This window comes from Hypanus sabinus, chromosome 28, assembly GCF_030144855.1.
Source record: "Hypanus sabinus isolate sHypSab1 chromosome 28, sHypSab1.hap1, whole genome shotgun sequence".
Lineage (NCBI taxonomy): Eukaryota > Metazoa > Chordata > Chondrichthyes > Myliobatiformes > Dasyatidae > Hypanus > Hypanus sabinus.
The window spans coordinates 2,423,407-2,450,245 of NC_082733.1; the positions used below are offsets into that span (position 1 = coordinate 2,423,407).

At 40.9% G+C, this 26,839-nt stretch overlaps 1 protein-coding gene across 1 annotated transcript in view; it reads right to left on the reverse strand.

The window, feature by feature from the left end:
• The window catches only part of LOC132382383 (protein unc-13 homolog C-like), a 575,658-nt gene that overhangs the window by 466,440 nt on the left and 82,379 nt on the right, over nt 1-26,839 (reverse strand). The window contains 1 exon segment of the mRNA XM_059952510.1: nt 4,143-4,221. Coding sequence (XP_059808493.1) covers nt 4,143-4,221 — 79 coding nt within the window.

A 26,839-nucleotide genomic window follows, 5' to 3' on the forward strand; every position in this document is an offset into this window, starting at 1 on the left:
GGCAACCACAACAAAGAAGACTGTGATGGTTGTGGTTAGACTGCAGCATATTGCTTATGAATGCACTAATTGTTCCTTGCTGAGTTCAATCTGTCCTGATACAAGGTCTTGGCATGAAGTGTTGATTACCCCTTTGTCTCCCCATAATCCATAGCCTTCTTCTGGCAACTTGTTTTTTGCATCAGATTCTAGCATCTGAGTCTTTTCTATATTCAGGGAAAGTATTGCTTCCTGAGTGTAGAGGGAGATTTTTGTTCAGACCTTACACTCTCTTCGCTACTCCAACTTGGTTCGGATGTGAATTGTTTATGATGTATCCACATCTGAAAGTAACACCTACAGTGATGCTAGAAAGTTTGTGAACCCTGTAGAAGTTCCTCTATTTCTGCATAAATATGGCCTAAAATGTGATCAGATCTTTACGTAAGTTCTAAAACTAAAGAAACCCCAATTTAAAAATTAACACAAAACATTATACTTGTTCATTTAAAATGATCCAATATTACATGTACTTGTTGGAAAAAGAATGTGAACCTTTGTTTTTAATAACTGGTGTGACTCCCTTTTACAGCAATAACTTCATCCAGAATGTAGTGTTCTCGCTCAGGTGTAATAGAACATTGAACTAAACACCGAGGTAAACCATAGTCAATGAAAACAGGATCGCAGTAAGATTAACCGTTTACTGTTCACTCTTCCACATTAACGTATGGTGAAAACTTTTGAAAAAACAATACAAGATTTGTACAGTTTTTTTTTCCTTCTTGATATCACATTTACATCGTAAATACTTACAAAAGTAAACTACAACTACATTCCATTAAAATGCAGCATACAGTCAGAATCTACCTACGCCATTGACTGCTTTAAATACACTTCAACACAAACTATCTGCAACTCTTTAACTAACAAAAACATAAACCTTATCAACCGTCATTACTTTTAACAGAATCAGCGTTAACATTTTAATTCAACATATCGATTATCTCATGAACTTACGGCATTGCTTCACTACGTTTCTAGTGCGTAGAAAGACAACTTTTCTTGCACTGATCTTGCACATGTGAGCCCCCTCCTTCCCGTTTCTCCAAACCGGTATTTTCCCACAAGACGCAGCGAAACCGGATGTGATGTCATCGCATGCCGCGATATATCACAGACAATGAATTTACTTTAAACAATCCTAACTTTAACTAAAAAATGCTAACAAATGAATTACTAAAGTGAAAATATTATAAACTAAACAAATGCCATAAAGGCAACACACAGAAGTTTCCAGTAACTGTTGATCAGTCCTGCACATCAGTTTGGAGGAATTCCTCCATACAAAAATGCTTCAACTCTGGGATGTTGGTGGCTTCCTCACATGAACCACTTGTTTCCGGTCCTTCCTCATCAGTTTTATAGAATAAAGGTCAGGACTTGGACTTCGACATTCCAAAACATGTATTTTCTTCTTTTTAAAACGCTCTGTTGTTGAGTTACTGTTGTTTGTCAGATCATTGTCTTGTTGCACCATCCAACTTTTATTAAGCTTCGGGTGACGTACTGCTACCCTGACCTTCTCCTGCAAAATGCCTTGATACAATTTTTAATTCATTGTTTCCTCAACAATTGCAAGCTGTCCAGGCTCTGAGGCAGCAAAGCTGCCCAAACCATGATGCTTCTTCCACCACGCTTCACAACTGGAATGAGGTTTTCGTTTTGGTGTGCAGTGCCATTTTTCCTCCAAACATAGCAATGTGCACTTCTTCCAAAAAGTTCAACTTTTGCCTCATCTGGCCACAGAACATTGGCACAAAAGCATTGTAGAACATCCAGGTGGTCTTTTGCAAACTTGAGGTGTGCAAAATGTTTTTTTTTTGGAGAGTAGAGGTTTCCTCTGTAGTGTCCTTCCATGAAAACTATTCTTGTTCAGTTTTTCTTATAAAGGACACCTGAACAGAGATTTTAGCAAGTTTGAGAGATTTCTGCAAGTCTTTAACTGTTACCCTTGTTTTTTTCACCTCCCTCAGCATTGCACATTGTGCTGTTAGTGTGATCTTTGCAGGATGCCCACTCCTAGTAGAGTAGCAACAACACTGAGTTTCCTCCATTTGTAGACAATTTCTCTTACTGTGGACTGATGGACACTCAGGTCTTTAGAAATGCCTTTTTAGCTGCTTCCAGCTTCATGCATTTCTACAATTCTTCTTCTAAGATCCTCAGAAAGTTGGTTTGATTGAGACATGGTGCACATAAATAGATCTTTCTTGAGAAGAGCAGGCTCTCTCAGTAACCTGACATTGTGTGTCTTTTTTATAGGGCAGGTCACCTGTCCAACCCACACCTCCAGTCTCATCTCATTGATTGGAACACCTGATTCTAAATAGCTTTTGTAGAAGGAATTATCCCAGAGGTTCACATTCTTTTTCCAACAAATTCATAGAAAACCTACAGCACAATACAGGCCCTTCGGCCCACAAAGTTGTGCCGAACATGTCCCTACCTTAGAAATTACTAGGTTAACTATAGCCCTCTATTTTACTAAGCTCCATGTACCTATCAAAAAGCCTCTTAAAAGACCCTATCGTATCCGCCTCCACCACCATTGTCAGCAGCCCATTCCTTGCACTCACCACTCTCTGAGTCAAAAACTTACCCCTGACATCTCCTCTGTACCTACTCCCGAGCACCTGAAACCTGTGTCCTCTTGTGACAACCAGTTCAGCTCTGGGAAAAAGCCTCTATCCACATGATCAATGCCTCTCATCATCTTGTACACCTCTATCAGGTCACTTCTCATCCTCTGTCACTCCAAGGAGAAAAGGCCAAGGTCACTTAACTTATTCTCATAAGGCATGCTCCCCAATCCAGGCAACATCCTTGTAAATCTCCTCTGCGCCCTTTCTATGGCTTCCACATTCTTCCTGTAGTGAGGTGACGAGAACTGAACACAGTACTCCAAGTAGGGTCTGACCAGGGTCCTATATAGCTGGAACTTTACTTCTCAGCTCTTAAACTCAATCCTACGATTGATGAAGGCCAATGCACCGTATGCCTTTATGCCTTCTTAACCACAGAGTTAACCTAAATTCAATTCCACGATTGATGAAAGCCAATACACCTTCTTAACAACAGAGTCAACTTATGCAACTGCTTTGAGCGTCCTATGGACTCGGACCCCATGATCTCTCTGATGCTCCACACTGCCAAGAGTCTTAGCATTAATACTATATTCTGCCATCATATCTGACCTACCAAAATGAACCTCCTCATGTTTATCTGGGTTGAACTCTATCTGTCACTTCTCAGCCCAGTTTTGCATCCCATCAATGTCCTGCTGTAACCTCTGACAGCCCTCCACACTGTCCACAACACCTCCAACCTTTGTGTCATCAGAAAAAATATATGTGATATTGGATCATTTTTCTCAATAAATAAATAAATGAACAAGTATAATGTTTTTGTGTTATTTATTTAATTGGGTTCTTTTTATCTAGTTTTAGGACTTGCACGAAGATTTGATCACATTTTAGGTCAAATTTTTGCAGAAATAGAAAGAATTCTACAGGGTTTACAAACGTTCTAGCACCAGTGTAACAGAAACCTATGCAAAAGGTCCTTCAGCACTAGTCTTGTGACCTTTGCAATTTCAAACATCTGCAACAAGCCACTACTAGAAGAAATCAACTTGCAGCCAGTTTGCAATCAGTGATAGATAGGTTTCAGTCACATTGTAGGGGACCTTTCTCTTGCTTATTTTGTGTTTGCTGTAACATCAAGCTCCAAAGTGGCTCTGTTGCATTTCAACCTGACTGATTTTGCAATCTGCTTCTCTGCATAGGTCTGGTGGGCACTAGCTGTGCACGCAGCAAACCCATCATTAATACAGCATCAGCTACAAATGGCTACACAAACCTCAACAAGTGTTCAGGACATGGCGTGGAGCTCAGACAGTTTCACAGAAGTCAGTATAGGATAACTCAATCAAACAATATGCTGCTCACAACTAAAGGCAGGAAGTAAGTCTGAACTTCAAATGTAACACCCTCCCTTACAATGAAGTGTAACACCCTCTCTTTCATCTCAGAGACACAACCTCTTCAGAATAAAACACAATTTTCAAAGAAAGCCAAACCATAACTCAAATTGTGACTCACCACATCTCGAACAATAGGCATTGTCTTCATCCGCCGTAGATCTGGCATGCTGTCAATGCCATACAGCACACTTCCAACCCTAAGAACATCAATATGGTTTATTAATGCACATGAAAGAGTGGTATTGATATGTGTTTGCAAAACTTAATGGAATTACATTATATCATATTTTTTTATAGCTTTGTAAACGTTGCTTATTTGTGTCTCATGCACAGAGTCACAGAGTTAAGTAAAGCAGAATTAAGTCCTTTTGGTCTACTTTGTCCATGCCAAGCATGACATCTGTATTTGGACCATAATTCTCAAACTCCTTCCTTTCCATGTACCTGCTGAAATATTTTATACGTGTTGCAATTGTACCCACCTCTGCTACCTCTAGGAAATTGTTCTATATAACCATGATACTCTGTGTTAAAAACATGACTTCAGATCTTCTTTAAATTTTTTCCTTCTTACCTTAAGTCATTGTCCTCAAGTATTAGACTTGCTTGTCCTGAGAGATAAGAACAAACTCTGACTGCTTTATCTGTGCCTCTCTTAATTTTATAAGCTTCTATAGGTCATCTTTCTAACTCCCAGTGATAACAATTCAGACTACCCAATCTCTCTGGTACCCAAGGCCCTCAATTTTATAACGCCATAAGACATAAGAGCAGAATTAGGTCATTTGGCCCATTGAGTCTGCTCCATGATTCTATCAGAGGTGGTTTATTTTCCCTCTCAACCACATTCATTCTCCTGACGTCAGGCAACATAAATTTCTGCAACATTCGGAAAGGCTCCTATGCACTCTTTCTAATGTTATCACATCCTTCTTGTTGTGTGCTAACCAGAATGGATAATATCCTCCAAATCTGTTCTAACCAAAGTTTTGTACAGCTGCAACATGATACACAACTCTTATTCGCAATACCCCAGCCTATGAAGGCAATTGGCATCTTCACTATCCTATCCACCATTTGCAGGGAACAATCAACTTGCACACTAAAGCCTCTCCATACATTAACACTGCTCAGGCCCCTGACACTATATATGCCCAGAGTAACACACACAAAATATCTGAGTAACCTAGCAGATCAGGCAGCACCTGAGGAATAATGAGTTGATGTACATGTCCTGCCAACATCTGACAATCCACTCCCGATTGGATTATATTCCATCTGCCATTGATCCGATTGTACTGGCCAGCAATTCCACACAAAAGTGACAACAGCCCCAAAGCACTGGGCTGCACTGTGGGTCGGATCTGGTCTGCTCTGCTGTTGCACTCTGCTTTGATTCCAGCAACAACTCCTAAACCTATGACACACTTTGCACTTGGCCTTTCACTCTACACAATCCATAACTACATAGCCCCATTCATCTAACTAAAGGTAGGCAAAGGCCAATGGCTTGTTTGAATTTTAATCAATATTAATATATTACTAACTCTATCAATTGATAGTGGTATATTTTATGTTTATTTCAACTTAATTTCTCTTAAATCATAACAAACACTAGAACTAAAGGGAAAGCTTTCTGACAGGGAAGCAAATGTTTCTGCCACTATTCACAATTGTGGAAGAGCCACGGCACTGAGGCTCACTCGGCATTGCAACTCCCACAAAAATTAAACGCTAAGCTTGGGTAGAAATGTTTGCCTTGTCTGAAAAATTTCTTTCATTGGGGGTTGTTGAATTTTTACCAGGGTGGGCGTCCAGGAATGCCATTCATAAATTATCTAAAAACTCCACATGCAGGAGATTCTCAACATCTCATACTGAGCATGTCAGTCAGAACCTGAAAAGAAGAGGCTTAATGTTTCAGATAATTCTCCTTTGCTCCCTGCATCAAGGCTGCCTGATCTATTGAGCATTTCCAGCATTTTTTTTCATTTCATATTTACAACATCTACAGCGTTTTGTGTGAAACTTGTAAAAAAAAGATAAGAGTCATAAACACATACAGAAATATACAGTAGCATTGAAACTCTTTGGCTCACAGTCTACATGAACCATCAACCCATTTACACCAATCCTACACTAATCCTATGCTTTATGCTCTTTACATTCTCATCAATCGCATTTTACCTCAGTATTGTCTGGAATCTAACAAGCAAACTTACAGCTATTGTCCACAACAATACATAATTTTAGTTGTGCACAACACAGAATAACTGAAGAATTTAATCCATTTGCCTACATCTTGACAATCTTTTATTTATTTTTTATACAATTTTATTGTTATGTATGATAATTTTTTATAGATTGCACTGTACTACTGCCACAAAAACAGAAATTTCACAACATAGGTCAGTGATAAAAAGCTGATTCTGATTATGCTGTTCCCTGATGATGCAATACAGTCCAAGTGTTGAAATATCTGAACTTGATGTCAGAATAATTTAAAATGGTCTTTTCCCCAAGGACTAGATGTAATCCATGGTGGAAAACATTACTGCTTTCCAGTTATAGTGACCCACACCACACGAGAGTAAATTCCTCCAGTGGTTCTCAGGAAGCATTTTTTTTTAATCCTCTGATTTATCAAAAGATAAATCAAATAGAGATGGTTTTCAAAACTTTGTTTTATATTTGTCATGGAGTCATAGAGCATGACAGTACAGAACAAGCCCTTTGGCCTATCTAGTCCATGCTGTCTTCACTCAACCCTGGAACATCTGCACAGCAAAGATGCACATATCAGGATGCTCTTTATCGACTACAGCTCAGCATTCAAAACTAATCAATGATCTTCAAATTTCAACCCGCTATACCTCTTTGTACAATTGGATCCTCAATTTCCTCACATGCAAACACCAGTCAGTTCAGATTGACAACAACAGCCCCACGGGTGTATCACATAGTTGTTGCTTAACCCCCTCCTCTACTTGTTTTACTCTTCTGATGTGTTACTAAGCACAGCTCCAATGCCATATTCAAGTTGCTGACAACATCATAGTTGTAGGCTGAATCAAAGAGGCTGATGAATCAGCATATTGGAAAAAGACTGAAAATCTGGCTGAGTGGTGCCACAATAACATCTAACGTTAGCAGCACCAAGGAGTTGATTATTGACTTCAGAAGGAGGAAATCGGAGGTCCTTGAGCCAGTTTTTATTGGAGGTTCAGTGGTGGAGAGGGTCAGCAACTTTAAATTCCTCAGTGTTTTTATTTCAGAGGACCTGATCTGAACTAGCACATAAGTGCAATTACGCAGGAAGCACAGTAAAACCTCTACTTTCTTAGGAGTAATTGGAGGTTCAACATAACATCTAAAACTTTGACGAACTTCTAAAAATGTGTGGTAGAGAGTATAGTGACTGACTGCATCACAGCCTTTTAAGGAAAATCCTACAAAAAGAAGTGGATATAGCCCAGTTCATCATGGGTAAAGCCCTCCCCACCACTGAGCATCTCTTCATGAACCAATGTTGCAGGAAAGCAGCATCCATCATCAGGAACCCCCACGACCCAGGGCATGCACCCTTCTCGCTGCTGCTATCAGGAAGAGGGAACAGGAGCCTCAAGGATCACACCACCAGGTTCAGGAACAGTTATTACCCCTCAACATCAGGCCCCTGAATCAAAGGGGATAAATTCACTCAACTTCCCTTGCCCCATCATTGAACTGTTCCCATAACCTATGGGAAGTTTCAAGGACTCTTCATCAAATGTTCTCAATACTTATTCCTTATTTATTTATTACTATTATTTCTTTCTTTTTGTATTTGAGTAGCTTGTTTTCTTTTGCACACTGGTTGAATGCCCAAGTTGGTGCGTTCTTTCATGGATTCTATTATGGGTTTATTGAGTATCACATAAGAAAAATAATCTCACGTTTGTATATGATGACATTTATGTACTTTGAAATAAAGTTACTTTGAATGGTTATTCTACCAATGACATGCACTTAGCCCAAAATCAACCATACTCCTCCCATCCATATATCTATCCAAAGTTCTCTTAAATAATGCAATCAAACCTTCATCCATCACTTCCACTGGCAGCTTGTTCCACACTTGCACTACCCTCTGCATGAAGAAAATCTCCCTCAGGTTCTCTTAAAAATTTCAACTTTCACATGTAACTATGACCTCTAGTTCTAACCTGCCTCAACCTCAGTGAAAAAAAAACCTGCTTGCATTTTCCTTAGCTGTAACTCTTATAGTTTTGTATACCTCTAAAAAATCTCCCCTCATTATACTACGATCCAGGGAATAAAGTCCTATTTTACCATATAACCATATGACAATTACAGCACGGAAACAGGCCATCTTGGCCCTTCTAGTCCCTGCTGAACGCTTACTCTCACCTAGTCCCACTGGCCCACACTCAGCCCATAACACTCCATTCCTTTTCTGTCCAAATACCGATCTAATTTTACTTTAAATGACATTACCAAACCTGCCTCTACCACTTCTACTGGAAGCTCGTTCCACACTGCAACCACTCTCTGAGTAAAGAAATTCCCCCTTGTGTTACCCCTTAAACTTTTGCCCCCTCACTCTCAACTCATGTCCTTTTGTTTGAATCTCCCCTACTCTCAATGGAAAAAGCCTATCCACATCAATTCCATCTATCTCCCTCATAATTTTAAATACCTCTATCAAGTCCCCCCTCAACCTTCTATGCTCCAAAGAATAAAGACCTAACTTGTTCAACCTTTCCCTGTAACTTAGGAGCTGAAACCCAGGTAACATTCGAGTAAATCTTCTCTGTACTCTCTCTATTTTGTTGACATCTTTCCTATAATTCGGTGACCAGAATTGTACACAATACTCCAAATTTGGCCTTACCAATGCCTTGTACAATTTTATCATTACATCCCAATTCCTATACTCAATGCTCTGATTTATAAAGGCCAGCATACCAAAAGCTTTCTTCACCACCCTATCCACATGAGATTCCACCTTCAGGGAACTATGCACCATTATTCCTAGATCACTCTATTCTACTGCATTCTTCAATGCCCTACCATTTACCATGTATGTCCTATTTGGATTATTCCTACCAAAATGTAGCACCTCACACTTATCATCATTAAACTTCATCTGCCATCGTTTAGCCCACTCTTCTAACTGGCCTAAATCTCTCTGCAAGCTTTGAAAATCTACTTCATTATCCACAACACCACCTATCTTAGTATCATCTGCATACTTACTAATCCAATTTACCACCCCATCATCCAGATCATTAATGTATATGACAAACAACATTAGACCCAGTACAGATCCCTGAGGCACACCACTAGTCTCCGGCCTCCGACCTGACAAACAGTTATCCACCATTACTCTCTGGCATCTCCCATCCAGCCATTGTTGAATCCATTTTACTACTTCAATATTAATACCTAACGATTGAACCTTCCTAACTAACCTTCCATGCGGAACCTCGTCAAAGGCCTTACTGAAGTCCATGTAGATAACATCCACTGCTTTACCCACGTCAACTTTCCTCATAACCTCTTCAAAAAATTCAGTAAGATTTGTCAAACAAGACCTTTTCCATGCTCAAATCCATGCAGACTGTTCGTAATCAGACCCTGTCTATCCAGATAATTATATATACCATCTCTAAGAATACTTTCCATTAATTTACCCACCACTGAAGTCAAACTGACAGGCCTATAATTGCTAGGTTTACTCTTAGAAGCCTTCTTAAACAATGGAACCACATGAGCAATATGCCAATCCTCCAGCACCATCCCCGTTTCTAATGACGTTTGAAATATTTCTGTCAGAGCCCCTCCTATTTCTACACTAACCTCCCTCTAGGGAATATCCTGTCAGGACCTGGAGATTTATCCACTGTTATATTCCTTAAAAGCGCCAGTACTTCCCCCTTTTAATCGTCATAGTTTCCATAACTTCCCTACTTGTTTCCTTTACCTTACACAATTCAATATCCTTCTCCTTAGTGAATACCGAAGAAAATAAATTGTTCAACATCTCCCCCATCTCTTTCGGCTCCACACATCGCTGTCCACTCTGATTCTCTAAGGGACCAATTTTATCCCTCACTATCCTTTTGGTATTAATATAATTGTAGAAACCTTTTGGATTTATTTTCACCTTACTTGCCAAAACAACCTCATATCTTCTTTTAGATTTTCTAATTTCTTTCTTAAGATTCTTCTTACATTTTTTATATTCCTCGAGCACTTCATTTACTCCATGCTGCCTATATTTATTGTAGATATCTCTCTTTTTCCTAACCAAGTTTCCAATACCCCTTGAAAACCATGGCTCTCTCAAACTTCTAATCTTTCCTTTCAACCTAACAGGAACATAAAGATTCTGTACCCTCAAAATTTCACCTTTAAATGACCTCCATTTCTCTATTACATCCTTCCCATAAAACAAATTGTCCCAATCCACTTCTTCTAAATCCTTTCGCATCTCCTCAAAGTTAGCCTTTTTTCAATCAAAGATCTCAACCCTGGGTCCAGTCCTATCCTTCTCCATAATTATATTGAAACTAATGGCATTGTGATCACTGGACCTGAAGTGCTCCCCAACACTTACCTCTGTCACCTGACCTATTTCATTCCCTAACAGAAGATCCAACACTGTCCTTTCTCTAGTCGGTACCTCTATGAGTTGCTGCAAAAAACTACCCTGCACACATCTTACAAACTCCAAACCATCCATCCCTTTTACAGTATGGGCTTCCCAGTCTATGTGTGGAGAATTAAAATCTCCCACAATCACAACCCTGTACTTACTACAAATATCTGCTATCTCCTTGCAAATTTGCTCCTCCAATTTTCGCTCCCCATTAGGTGGTCTATAATACACTCCTATAAGTGTTACTACACCTTTCCCATTTCTCAATTCTACCCAAATAGTCTCCCTAGATGAAGCCTCTAATCTATCCTGCCAGAGCATCACTGACAAGCAATGCAACACCTCCCCTTCTTGTTCCTCTGATTCTATCACATCTGAAGCAACGAAATCCAGGAATATTTAGTTGCCAATCACACCCCTCCTGCAACCATGTTTCACTAATTGCTACAACATTATATTTCCAGGTATCAATCCATGCTCTAAGCTCATCCACCTTTCTTACAATGCTACTAGCATTAAAATAAATGCATTTAAGAAATTGTCCATCTCTTCCTCTCTGTTCTTCCTCTCTGTTTATCTCTAACAGTACAAAGAACTTTACTGTCTTCTTTTTCTTCCTTCTCCCATACATCTGTTCCTACCTCCCCCCTCATATCTAGTTTTAATCCACTGAAACCTCTCTAGCAAACCTACCCGCAAGAAGATTTGTCCCCCTCCAGTTTAGATGTAAACCATCCCGCTGGAACAGGTCCCACCTTCCCTGGAGAATTGCCCAATTATCTATAAATCTGAAGCCCTCCCTCCTGCACCATGTCTTCAGCCATGTGTTGATCTGCACTATCTCACTATTTCTAAACCCACCTGCACGTGGCACTGGTAGCAATCCTGAGATTGCTATCCTGGAGGTCCTGTCCTTTAACTTGGCACCTAGCTCCCTAAACTCTCCTTTCAGGACCTCCTCACTCTTCTTATCTACGTCATTGGTCCCTACATGGACCACAACATCCGGCTGCTCACCCTCCCTCTTGAGAATACTGAGAACTCGATCCGAGATATCGTGGACCCTGGCACCAGGGAGGCAACAGGCCATCCGGGATTCTCGATCTTTTCCACAGAACCTCCTATCTGTCCCTCTAACTATCGAATCCCCTATCACTACTGCTCTCCTCTTTTCCCTCCTTCCCTTCTGAGCTGAGGGTCCAATCTCGGTGCCGGAGACGCAACCACTGCAACTTGTCCCTGGTAGGTCATCCCCACCAACAGTATTTAAAACGGTATACTTATTGTTGATTGGAACGGCCACAGGGGTGCTCCGCTCTTCCTGTCTATTCCCCTTCCCTCTCCTGACAGTCACCCAACTACCTGTCTCCTGACTCCCAGGGGTGACTATCTCCCTGAAACTCCTGTCTATTTCTGCCTCTGCCTCCCAAATGATCTGAAGTGCATCCAGCTTCAACTCCAATTCCCTAACACAGTTTGTCAGGGGCTGCAGCTGGATGCACCTTTTGCAGGTGTAGTATCAGGGACAGCTGTGCTCGCCCTGACTTCACACATACTGCAAATGGAGCACTCAACTGTCCTAACTGCTGCCTCCATTACCTACTCCTAATCTAATTAAATTAATTAAAGGAGCTTACCCAGCCTTACCTCACCTGGAGTGAAGATCGTACTCGGCCTCTGCTCGCTTTTTAAATTCCCCTGCTGATCTCAGGGGCTGACTTTCATGCACTTGCGCAGTCGTGCCCCGTTCAACCTCACCTCTGCCTGTTCTCACCGAAGCCTGATTGAGCCAAAGCTGTCTCCCTCTGCCTCAGTCCACTCCGACGATGGCCGCTGTATATGGAGGTCTTTTTTTTTAAACCTTTGGCGTGCTACATCACGCGCCTGCGCAGTCCAGCCTCTTTGCCCTGAATAGTTTAAAAAAAAAACAGCTTCTCTCCGAGCTTCTTTTACCTCTTCCCTCTCCGCCTCTTGCTGCGATTTAAATTTTATTAAACCTTTCCCTGTAACTCAGGTCCTTAAGTTCTGGCAACATCCTTGCAAATTTTCGCTGTATTCTTTCAATCTTATTGATCAACTGCAAACAATCCTTCAAATTTAGCCTCACCAAAGCCTTATACAACTTCAACATAAAATCCCAACTTGTATACTCACTATTCTGATTTATGACAGCCAGTGTCACAGAAGCTCTCTTTATGACTATATCTACCTCTTCCTACTACTTTCAAGGAATTATGGATCTCTATTCAAAGATTCTCTGTCCTTCCACACTCCTCAGTGGCCTACTGTTCACTGTGTATGTCCATAAGACCATAAGACATAGGAGCAAAATTAGGATACTCTGTGCATCAAGTCTGCTCTGCTATTTCATCATGTCTGATTTATTATCTCTCTCAACCCCATTCTCCCTGTAACCATTGATGCCCTGAATAACCAAGAATCTATCAAACTCTGTTCTAAATTTACTTAATGACTTGCCTCCACATCTGGCTAAATAAATTCCTTCTCAGCTCTGTTCCAAAAGTACATCCCTCTATTCTGAGGTTGTACACTCTGGTCCTAGACTCTCCCACTATAGACTCATCCTCTCCACATCCACTCTGTCCAGGCCCACGACCATCTCTCGCCGATTAAAGCGCAGAGGAAGAATGCAACCAGTGAGGTGGCTGCAGAAGGGAAGCGTCGTCTACCAGCCTCTCACTTGCTGTTGCCAGACAATGTGGTTGCATATGGCGCTCTCTTGCTCCCTGCTCCCAAGGGAAGGAGAGTCTCTCTCTCTTCCTCAGTGCTGTTGACAGATGGAGCTGGAACATGGTTTAATCAATGAGGATTGTAGAGTTGGACTCTAATTCAGGTTTATGATGTTTTCTAGTTTCTAGTTCTTGGTCGATCTTTTTTGTTACTACTCTTGGGTGATTTTTGAATTGGTGCAACATGCCAGAAATGAACACTGAGCCAGACTGCACTGAAACATGCCTTTTGATTTTATGTTTTATATTGTGTTTTCACTTGCTTTTTTGCTGCCATTTGCGCAACTTGTTTGTGCATGGGCATGGGGGGGTGGCTGATGTTTGATGTTTTTCTTTGAACAGGTTGGTTCCTTGGTTCTTCTTTGTTTGTGGGGAAGATGAATTTCGGGGTTGTATACTACATACATACTTTCATAATAAATGTACTTTGAACCTTTAAATCTTTGAATTGATATTGTTAGGCTTCAATGAGATTCCCACTCTTTCTTCTAAAGTCAAGCAAGTACAGGCCCAGAGCAATCAAACACTCCTCATATATTAACCCCTCCATTCCCAGAATCATACTTGTAAACCTCCTTATGACCTTCTTCAATGCTAGCATATCTTTTTTTAGATAAGGAGCCCAAAACTGCTTACAACACTCCCAAGTGCAGTCTGATCAATGCCTTTGCATTACATCTTTGATTTTAATCTAGTCCTCTTGAAATGTATGCTAATATTGCATTTACTTTCCTTATCACCAATTCAACCAGCAAGTTAACCTTTTGGGAATCTTGCACAAGGTCTCCTAAGTCACTTGGCACCTCTGATTTTTGAATTTTCTCCCCATTTAGAAAATAGTCTATTCATTCTACCAATGTGCACAGCCCTACATGTCCCTAGACTATATTCCATCTGCCCCTTCTCCCAATCTATCCAAGTCCTTCTGCAGACTCCCTGCTTCCTCAACACTACCTGCCCCTCCATCTTTCTTTGTATTGTCTGCAAACTTGGCTACAAAGCCATCAATTCCATCATCCAAATCATTGACATACAATGTGAAAAGAAGTGGCCTATGGAGCCCCACTAGTCACTGGCAGACAACCTAAAAAAGCCCCATTTATTCCCACTCTGCCTTCTACCAATCAGTCAATCCTCTGTCCATGTAGCCAATGTGCAAAAAACAACAAACTATGCAAATACAAAAGAAAGAAAATAAATAATAAATAAATATTGAGACATGAGATGAAGACTCCTTGCAAGTGAGTTCTTAGGTTTAGATACTTCAAAGGGGACAGCACTGGAGGTAAACAAGGCGGGGGAGTGGCATTGCTAATCTGGGATAGTATCATACCTGTAGAAAGCATGGAGGGATTGTCTACTGAGTCAGCATAAGTGGCAGCAAGAAACAGGAAGGAAACAATAATTCGATTGGGAGTATTCTATAGTCTGCCAAATAGCAACACAAACAGTAAGAAACAGATCTGATGGGAAATTTTGAAAGGTGAAAAAAAAGTAGGGTTGTTGTCATTCAAATTAATATTGATTGGCACCACCTTAGTGCAAAAGTTTTAGATGCTGTGGAATTTGGTAGCTGTGTCCTAGAAGGATTCCTGTTACAAGGAGGTATAGAGGAGATGTCAGGGGTAAGTTTTTTTTAACACAGAGAGCGGTGAGCTGCCAGCGACGATGGTGGAGGTGGATACGATAGGGTCTTTTAAGAGACTCCTGGACAGGTACATGGAGCTCAGAAAAATAGAGGGCTATGTGTAACCTTAGGTAATATCTCAGGTAAGGGCATGTTTGGCATGTGGGCCAAAGGGCCTGTATTGTGCTGTATGTTTTCTATGTTTCTATATAATATGTAGACAGACTAATGAGGTGAGATGCCATACTGGATCTGGTGTTAGGCAATGAATCTGGTCAGGTGTCAGATCTCTTGGTGGACATGCATCTCAGAGACAATGGCCATAGCCTTGGAAAGGGATAGCAGAAGACAGTATGGGAAATATTTCATTGGTGAATGGGGCTATCATAACATTATTAGGTAGGAATATGGGAACATAAATTGGGAAAAAATGTACAGCAGAAATGTGGAAGTTGTTTAGGGAGCACATGCATGGGGTTCTGGATAGGCTTGTCCTATTGAGGCAGGGAAAGGATGGCGGACTGAAGTTGGCAAGAGAACATCTAGTCAAGAGAAAGAAAGAAGTTTACTTAAGGTTTAGGAAGAAAAGATCAGACAAAATGCTAGAGAGTAGCCATGAATGAGTTTAAGAATGGACAATAAACAGAATGATATCATTCGTCACTTTGACAGAGTTCAAACTGATTTCTATTTAATTACAATAGATGATTGAGAGGGGCCCAAAATAAATTTAATCACAAATATTTTGGATCCAAGTATGTGTTTATAATTTTTATGGGCTTTTAATATGTTGGTTCTATTATTACAAGAATGGGTTTGGGTTTCTACAACACCTTTATTTCCTTGGCTGAGTGAGCTAGGACTTTTCACTTTGGAAAAGAGGTTACTTGATAGAGGTGTTAAAGATGATAAGAGGCATAGATCAAGTGGACAGTCAGAAACAATTTCCTGGGGCACTAATGGCTAATACAAGGAAGCATAAGTTTAAGATGCTGTCAGGAAAGTAACAGGAGGATGTCAAGACACAGGGCTTCTTCATATAGAGAGTTGTACGTGTTTAGAACACATTGCCAGGGGTGGTGGCAGAGGTTCCATAAACAATAAGCAAAATAAAGAATAATGTTGTGCCATTGCTCTGGAATGGAAATAGGGATAATCCAAAAACTGGAAGCAACATATCAATGCAGCTATAAAGAAAGCAAGATCATAGGACCATAAGACATAGGAGCATAATTGGGTTATTCAGCCCATTGAGCCTGCTCCGCCTTTCCATCATGGCTGATCCCAGATCCCACTCAACCCCATACGTCCGCCTTCTCGCCAAATCATTTGATGCCCTGACCGATCAGGAAACTATTAACTTCCACCTTAAATATACGCATGAACTTGGCCTCCACCATAGTCTGTGGCAGAGCATTCCACAGATTCACTACTCTGGCTAAAAAAAAATCCTCCTTACCTCTGTCCTAAAAGGTCATCCCTTAATTTTGAGGCTGTGCCCTATAGTTCTGGATACCCCCACCATAGGAAACATTCTCTCCACATCCACCTTAAATAGTTCTTTCAACATTTGGTAGGTTTCAATGAGATCCCCCTGCATTCTTCTAAATTCCGGTGAGTACAGGCCAAAAGCTGCCAAATGTTCCTCATATGTTAACCCCTTCATTCCTGGAATTATCTTTTTGAACAGAGTCTGGACTCTCTCCAATAACAGCACATCCTTTCTCAGATGTTGGGCTCAAAGCTGTTGACAATACTCCAAATTCAGCCTGACTAGAGTCTTATAAAGCTTCAGCATTGTCTCCTTGCTTTTATATTCTATTCCCCTTGAAATAAATACCAACATTGCATTTGCCTTCTTTACCACAGACTCAACCTTTACATTAAGCTTCTGGGAGGCTTACACGAGGACCCCTCTGCACCTTTGATGTTTGAACCTTCCCCCCCATTTGGATAATAGTGCATACTATTGTTTCTTTTACCAAAATGTATCATCATACATTTCCCAACACTGTACTCCACCTGCCACTTTTTTGCCCATTCTTCCAATTTGTCCAAGTCTTGCTTCATTGCTTCCATAGCACCACCTACTACTCCACCTATCTTCATATGATCCGCAAACTTTGCTGCAAAGCTATCAATTTCATTATCCAAATCATTGACAAACAATATGAAAAGTAGCAATCCCAATATTGACCCTTGCGGAATACCACTAGTCACTGGCAGCTACCCAGAAAAGACCCCCTTTACTCCCATTCGCTGCCTCCTGCCTGTCAACAATTCCTCTATCCATACCAGTATTTTTCATGTATGACATAAGATTTTATCTTGTTAAGCAGCCTCATGTGTGGCATCTTATTAAATGCTTTCTGAAAATCCATGTAAATGACATCCACTGCTTCTCCTTTGTCCACCCTACTTGTTACATCCTCAGAAAACAGATTTGTTAGGTAAGATTTCCCTTTACAGAAACCATGCTGACTTTGACTTATTTTATCATTTGTCTCCAAGTATAGCCCTCTGGTATGGGGTTACTGCACAAGAACAAAGTAAGTTGCAGAAATTTGTAAAATCAGTTATCTCCATCAAGAGTATTAGCCACTGTAGTATCCAAGACATCATTCAGGAACGATTCCTTAGGAAGGCAGTGTCCATTATTAAGGACCCCCATCACCCAGGACATGCCCTCTTCTCATCATTACTGTTCGGGAGGGGGTACAGATGCCTGAAGGCACGCATTCAGCAATTCAGGAACAGTTTCTTCCCCTCAGCCATCCAATTTCTCAATGGACATTGAACCCATGAACACTACCTCACTACTTTTTAAAATTTCTGATGTTTTTGCACTTTTTTTTTACTATAATTCAGTTTTGCTCTCTATAATTATTTATCATTTATTTCCACAAGAGTGGTGAATTTATGGAATTCTTTGCCAAGTCTTTTTGTATATTTAATGCAGAGGCTGACATATTCTTTGTTGGACAGTGCATGAAGGGATACAGGGAGAAAGCAGGAGATTGTGACTGAGAGGAAAATTCAATCAGCCATGATGAAATGATGGAACAGACTCAATGGGCTAAATAGCCCAATTCTGCTCCTATATCTTAGACCATAAGATGAGATGTGTGTGTGTGTGTGTGTGTATTAAATAGTTGGATTTAAAATAATTCAAAACAGAAGTACATATAGCAGAGGGGAAGAAGATTTTCCTGAATCGCTGAGTTTGTATCTTCAAGCTTCTGTACCCCCTTTCTGATGGTAACAACAGGATGAGAGTATGTCCTGGGTGATGGGGTCCTTAATTTGGATGCCGCTTTTCTGAAGCACCGCTCCTTGAAGATGTCTTGGATATACAGAGGTTAGTACCCAAGATGGACCTGACTAATTTTACAACTTTCTGCAGCTTCTTTCAGTCCTGTGCAGTACAATCACCACTGCCTGCCATACTAGACAATGATGTAGCCTGTCAAAATGTTCTCCATGGTATACCTATATAGCAGTTTTCGAGTGTTTTAGGTGACAAACCAAATTTTTTCAAACTCCTAATGAAATATGGCCACTGTCTTGCCTTCTTTCTATCTGCATTGATAGATAGGGACCAGGTTAGATTCTCAGAGATTTTGACACCCAGGAACTTGAAATTGCACAATCTCTCCACTTCTGATCCCAATTCTGAACAGATTGCTTCATTTTCCCTTACCCTTCCTGAAGACCATAATCCGCTCCTTCATTTTACTGATGTTGAGTGCAAGGTAGATGCTGTGACACCACTTAACTAGTTGATACATCTCACTCCTGTACACCCTCTCATCTCCATCAGAGGTTCTATGAACAGTGACTGTATCATCAGCAAATGACATTTCAGCTAAACCTAGCCACACTGTCATGGGTATAGAGGGAGTATAGCAGTAGGCTAAGCACACACCCAAGGTTCACCATTGTTGATAGTCAGTGAGGAGGAAATATTATTACCAATCTGCACAGGTTGTGATTTTCCAGTTAGGAAGTCAAGGATCCATTTGCAAAGGAAGGTACGAAGGCCCAGATCCTGTAGTTTATCAATCAGAATTGTAGGAATGATGGTTTTAAACGCTGTGCTATAGACAATGAGCAAATCCTGACATAGGTGTTTATATTGTCCAGGTGATCTAAGGCTGTTTGAAAACTCATTGTTATTGTGCCTGCTGTAGATTTATTGTGGCAATAGTTAAACTGCAGTGCATCTAGGTCCTTACTGAAGCAGGAGTTCACTCTACCTATGACCAACCTCTCAAAGCACTTCATCACCATAGATATGAGTGCTACTGGGTGATAGTCATTAAGGCAGTCACATTACTCTCCTTTGGCACTGGCATAATTGTTGCCTTTTTGAAGCAGGTGGGAAGTTCTGACTGTACCAGTGAGAGGTTGAAGGTATCCTTGCGCCAGCTGGTTAGCACAAGTTTTCAGAGCCTTACCAGTACTCAATTGGGACCTGTTGCCTTGCAAGGGTTCACCCTTCTGAAAGACAGCCTGACATCGGCCTCCGGGACAGAGATCACAGGGTCACTGGGTGCAGCAGGGATCTTTGCAGCTGTAATTATACTCTCCCTTTCAAAGCGGGCACAGAAGGCACTGCGCTTATCTGGTAGTGATACATCGCTACCATTTATGCTATTGGGTTTCACTTTGTAGGAAGTAATGTCTTACAGACCCTGCCAGAGTTGATGTGCATCTATTATTGTCTCCAAGCTCACTCAGAATTGTTTTTTCTCCCTTGAAATAGCCCTCTGCAAGTCATACCTGGTTTTGTAGTGCAGTCCTGGGTCATAAGACTTAAATGCCACAGATCTGGCCCCAGAGCGGATGACAAACCTCCTGGTTCATCAATGGCTTTTGGTTTGGGAATGTACAGAAAGTTTTTTATTGCACACACTCATCCATGTAGGTTTTCATGAAGTCGTTAACAACTGCGGCATACTCGTCCAGATTCGAAGATGAAACCCTGAATGCAGTCCTGTCCACTGATTCAATGCAGCCCTGTAAGTGCTCCTGTGCTTCCCTTGTCCATACCTTACTACTGGTGCTACAGTCTTCAGTCTCTTCCTATACTCAGGGAGTAGAAGTACAGCCAGGTGATCAGACTTTCCAAAGTGTGGGTGTGGAATAACACGGTAGGCATTCTTGCTGGTGGTGTAACAGTGGTCCATTGTGTTGTTTCCTATAAATCATTTGTTGATGGCAATTATTTAGTCACTTGATTTGTTATATCTGAAACCATTTTCAGATAAGTTGTTTCTAATGTAAAATGGCAGGCTTGCAGAAGGAACAGCTTGTGATCTGGTCATCTGGGCCCAGTGTTTGGCTGTCCTGATTGGAATGGCCTGAACCAGTCTGAGTTGGAAAAAAAATATTCATGGCACATGTCTGGGGGAAAGAGCCATAAAGCAAATCTACTTTGCATAAAGCAAGCTTTTGGCCAGATCCCATGAGTTGACACATGTTGGTCAGATGAGCTAAAGCCAAAGAAATTGAAATATAACAGATAAGGGGAAAGGCAAAAAATGAGGATTTTGGTAGCGGTAACTCTGTGGAGACCAACCACTGCAGAAGTGGATGACCCCACATCTGAAATTACATTAGGATCAAGAAAAACACCTGACCAGTGTAGACTCCTTTTCCAGGGTATTACCTTTTCTATTCTATGATTGTTCATGGAGGGTTAGGGAAACCAACAGAGGTATTTAGTTTTCTATATTCACGTGCTTGTTAACGGAGCCAATAAAAGCACTTGTCAGCAAATATAGATTCTCTCTGTTCCTAACTGATAATTATTGAGAGTTAATACCTCTTACAAAATTGGAGTCTCCATTCTCATAAATGTCTCCATTGAGTCAACGAGAGACTTGAGGCATACCATATTGGTGATGTACAGCGAGATCTGCGGCTGGGTTAATTAGCTGTTGCTAATCCAGGATGAAGAACTCAGGAACAGTGCAAGTCTGGAGGACTTGGATTGTTTTGATCGGCAGGGACTCTTCCAGAAATTCATAATGGGGAAATGGCCAAAATACAGAGAGTATACCGGTTACAATGGCAATGAAAGGAAAACCGCTGGGGAAGCTCTTTGGAAGGTTAGTCAAGGGAAATTGTCAAAGGATTTAAACTATTACAGAAGCCAGCAGCTATTGGCTGTTTAATTGAGAATTGGATAGAATATCGGCATCGACAGACGAGAAGAAGAAAACATAGAATATATTGGCAGAGAGCTGAAGTAGAGTGGGACAGAATAGAACAGGAAATCGAAAGGTTGCATGAGGAGGTAGATTACCTTAAAGAGTTTACTAACTTACAGGAGCAGAGGAATGTGGATATGATGCATATGTACCAATTTCAGTTAGTGTGAATATCTGGTTAAAGAAACTAGCAAACAGCCAAAAGGAGGCATTATTACCCTCTGCACAAATGCAAACCCCCCCCCCCCCATTAGTCAACAATTGGCAACATACAATCTAGATGATGCTGAGGAAAGGAGATTGATTATAACATGCTTGCATCCAAACATAAACTGTGCTTTGGCAGAAGCATAGGTACAAGGTGGGGAAACAAATTAGGAGTTAGAGAATGCAATATCTACTGTTAATTAGTAACAGTGGGGATCAGACAGATGAGTTAAGCGAATGTTACAAGATGAGAGGAGAACACCTCACTCATTTGCACCCCAATTTCTCTGTATCTACTCAATCACATTTATTGCAACACAACAATTTCTAAGTTACCTAGAATGCAACATGCATATTCTGCCTCTTCTTATCATTCATGGCTTCAAACTCAGACGTCATTATGGGAAACACAAGCTACATCAGTCCAAATGGCATTTGATCAAAACTCCAAACAATTTATTTGTCTTGACATTTAAGTTTCAACATCATTGGAATGAAGGGCAGTGTGCTAATATTTACTTGTTAATTAATTTTTAATATCTCTAGCATGTCTGGAGTGTCTTGGATCCACTCCAATTTACCTAACACAACAATAGATCGAGAGCAGAGCAACACACACAAAATGCTGGATGAACTCAACAGGCCAGGCAGTATCTGAAAAAAGTACAGTCAACGTTTTGGCCTGAAACATCGATGAGTCCTACCAAAGGGTTTTGGCCCGAAATGTCAACTGCTCATTTTTGGCTTACTGCCCCTTTGACTCCCAGACCATATCTCCCTTTCTGGCCATTACATAAAACTATAAAGAATTTTGATTTACAATGCACAGTGAAAGAAAATAGAAACTGCAAATTCAAAGCAGTGACAAATAATTACAAGAATTATTCAAATCTATTTAGAGCTACAAATACAATTATTTAATTACAGTAAAAACCATTTTAGAATATACATGGCAAACACGAGGAAATCCGCAGAAGCTGGGAATTCAAACAACACACACAAAATGCTGGTGGAACACAATAGGCCAGGCAGCATCTATAAGGAGAAGCACTGTCGACGTTTCCGGCCGAGACCCTTCGTCAGGACTAACTGAAAGGAAAGATAGTAAGGGATATGAAAGTAGTGGGGGGAGGGGGAAATGTGAAATGATAGGAGACTTCCCCCCTCCCCCTTTCTTTCTCCCGAGGCCTCCCGTCCCATGATCCTTTCCCTTCTCCAGCTCTGTATCACTTTTGCCAATCACCTTTCCAGCTCTTAGCTTCAACCCACCCCCTTCGGTCTTCTATCATTTCGCATTTTGTGTGTGTTGTTAGAATATACATTAGTACTCCAACTATTCACTACTTCATTGCTTTTTCTCTTTTCAATGTGATGGATGGGCTTGATGCAGTAATATCAGCTTCTCAACATCAGATGGAATGTCACTCAAAAGAATCGCAGATCCCCAGGTTCAGTAATTTTTGGACTGTTTCATTGCTTTGAAAGAAGTTGGACAACTGCACTGAAACCAGACTCCACTACATATGATGATGGTAAGGCAATAAAGAATAGTTTGACCATTTTCAACAGCACAGGATAGCATTCAGATTATTTTCTGTAACCAAAAGTCTTAATGTGATTTTTTGAACTTCTGCTTCAGATCACAATCATTTTGTAGTCAGATTAATTCTTCCTTCCTGTTAGTTCCTCATTATGAGTGTTCAGGAATGAGTATCTGAAATTTGGACTGAGTGAAGATTCTGAAATCTCTCTGACATGTCTCTATGCAGCACAGTATAAGAGCATCATCTGGTATTCTTTCTTTCTCTTCTAACTCAGAGAGGCTCAGAAATTAAAAAAGGCTGTGATGACCAATCTTGCACTTAAATAGGGTTAACTTGGCTAGAAATGTGGAGACAACTAATTTGACTTTGATAAGGTTCACACAAGTTCCTTGCAATTGAAGACTGATTTCATTAAACTCTGCAAATAATTCTGACAAATAAGCAATGTCATGTTTCATATTCTTGTGTTGGATATTGAATGAAGCATTTGTGTCTTCAAATAATTTTATCACAGTTTCAAAAAGCACATAAAAACATCTTAAGCAGTTCCTACATGATGTCACCTACAGTATGTTGCTTGGTTTAACTTTGTAGAAGGTGATAGCATTTAAGTCCTGCCATAGCAGTTGAGCATCCTTCAGTGATTCAAGTTTGGTGCAAACTTGCCACTTTGCACTTGAGATGGCTTTCCGGACTGGACCCAGTTGTATTTTTGCTTGTTTGCCAGACCTGAATGCCACTGATCTGGCCCTCAGCAGATTGTAATCTCATGGTTCATCCAGGGCTTCTGGTGGGGAAGACTCCTTTGGGGTCACAGTCTTCTAAAACAGTTTTTTGTAAAGTCCATGAAAACCATGGTGCATTCATTCTGATCTTCTGATAAGTCCTTGAATATGGCCCATTCCACCAACTCAAGGCAACCCCAAAGTCGCTCCTTTGCATCCCATGACCACTTCTTCATTGTCCTTACTTCTAGGGCCTTGCTCTTTAACCCCAGCCTACTAGCTTCAGGGTGAAAGCCAATTCTGAATCCACAGCCAAATTTCCATGGATTCCATTGCTCCTGACTTTCTAAGTGAGCCTATACCACAGGGAACCTTGTCGGAAACCTTAAGAAAATCCACTGCCCTACCTTCATCAATTTGTTGTTCACTTCCTGCAAAAAGTCAATCAGGCACCTGCAGCACAATTTGCCCCTCACAAAAAGATGTTAACTATCCCTAATTGGACTATAGTTGAAACATAGAACTATAGAAAACTTACAGCACAATACAGGCCCTTCAGCTCAAAGTTGTGCCGAACATGTCCCTACCTTAGAAATTACTAGAGTTAACCATAGCCCTCTATTTTACTAAGCTCTCTGTATCTATCCAAAAGTCTCTTAAAAGATCCTATCGTACCCGCCTCCACCACAGCTGCCGGCAGCCTATTCCACGCACTCATCACTCTCTGTGTAAAAAACTTACCCCTGACATCTCCTCTGCACCTACTCTCAAGCACTTTAAACCTGTGTCCTCTTGTGGCAACCACTTCAGCCCTGAGAAAAAGCCTCTGACTATCCACACGATCAATGCCTCTCATCATCTTATACACCTCTGTCAGGTCACCTCTCATCCTCCATCGCTCCAAGGAGAAAAGGCTGAGTTCACTCAACCTGTTTTCATAAGGCATGCTCCCCAATCCAGGCAACATCCTTGTAAATCTCCTCTGCACCCTTTCTATAGTTTCCACAACCTTCCTGTAGAGAGGCAACCAGAACTGAGCACAGTACTCCAAGTGGGGTCTGACCAGGGTCCTACATAGCTGCAACATTACCTCTTGGCTCCTAAATTCAATTCCACAATTGATGTATTGACATGATGTATGCCTTCTTAACTACAACCTACGCAGCTGCTTTGAGTGTCCTATGGACTCTGACCCCAAGATCCCTCTGATCCTCCACATTGGCAAGAGTCTTACCATTAATACGATATTCTGCCATCATATTTGACCTACCAAAATGAACCACTTCATACTTACCTGGGTTGAACTCCATCTGCCACTTCTCAGCCCAGTTTTGCATCCTATCATTGTCCTGCTGTAACCTCCAACATTTGTGTCATCAGCAAACTTACTAACTCATCCCTCTACTCCCTCATCCAGGTCATTTATAAAAATCACGAAGAGTAGGAGTCGGAGAACAGACCATGAGGCACACCAATGGTCACCAACCTCCATGCAGAATATGACCCGTCTACAACCACTGTTTGCCTTCTGTGGGCAAGCCAGTTCTGGATCCACAAATCAACATCCCCTTGGATCCCATGCCATCCCATATCAATAAGCCTTGTATGGGATACCTTATCAAATGCCCTGTTGAATTCTATTAACAATATATCTACTGCTCTTCCTTCATCAATGTGTTTAGTCACATCTTCGAAAAATTCAATCTGGCTCGTGAGGCACGACTTACCCTTTACAAAGCCATGCTGACTACTCCTAATCATATTATACCTCTCCAAATGTACATAAATCCTGCCTCTCAAGATCTTCTCCATCAACTTAACAACCCCTGGGGTAAGACTCACTGGTCTATAATTTCCTGGGCTATCTCTACTCCCTTTTTTGAATAAAGGAACAACATCCACAACCCTCCGATACTCCAGAACCTCTCCCGTCCCCATTGATGATGTAAAGATCATCACCAGAGGCTCAGCAATCTCCTCCCTCACCTCCCTCAGTAGCCTGGGGTATATCTCATCCGGTCCTGGTGACTTATCCAACTTGAAGCTTTCCAAAACCTCCAGCACATCCTCTTTCTTAATATCTACATGCTCAAGCTTTTCAGTCTGCTGCAAGTCATCACTACAATCACCAAGATCCTTTTCCATAGTGAATACTGAAGTAAAGTATTCATTAAGTACCTCTGTTATTTCCTCCAGTTCCATACAAACTTTCCCATTGTCACACTTTATTGGTCCTATTCTTTCACGTCTTATCCTCTTGCTCTTCACATACCTGTAGAATACCTTGGGGTTTTCCTTAATCCTGCCCACCATGGCCTTCTCATGGTCCCTTCTGGCTCTCTTAAGCTCCTTCCTGTTAGCCTTATAATCTTCTAGATCTCTAACATTACCTACCTCCCTGAACCTTTTGTAAGCTTTTCTTTTCTTCTTGACTAGATTTACAACAGCCTTTGTACACCACGATTCCTGTACCCTACTGTAACTTCCCTGTCTTATTGGAACATACTGATGCAGGACTCCACACAAATATGTCCAAATGCTCAGAAATCCTGTCTCTAAGAATCCTCTTCAATAATTATCCACCACTGATTTAAGACTCATTGGTCTATAATTCCCAGGATTAGCATTAACTTTCTTGAACAAATGTGTACCATATAGCCTACTGTATAATATGTGACTACTTTATGTCATAGTAACACATTATTGAGCATGTGCTTTTAGGCACGTATTGATCTGTATATATGTGTTTAGTTCGGGTTACGTAAGTAAAAACCCCTGTTAACTTCGCTCCAGTCTCCAGTGTTTTTATTTATAGTTTTGTTGTGTAACTGGTCACATACACAACTTGCCATCCTCCGCTTATCACTTATCACTCAGATCACCTTGGCTGCAATGTTTTTTGCTGGAATTTAATGACATCCCTAAAATCATTCCTAAATAATTGTATTTATACTTTCAGCTGATTCAGAGTAGCCAGCTTCAAAACTAACCTCAGTAACATACCCTGTTTATTTTTATCCAAAGCAGTTTCTTTAAAAAAAATCCTGACTTTGAGAAAAAGCAGTTCTATATCAGCTGTTGAT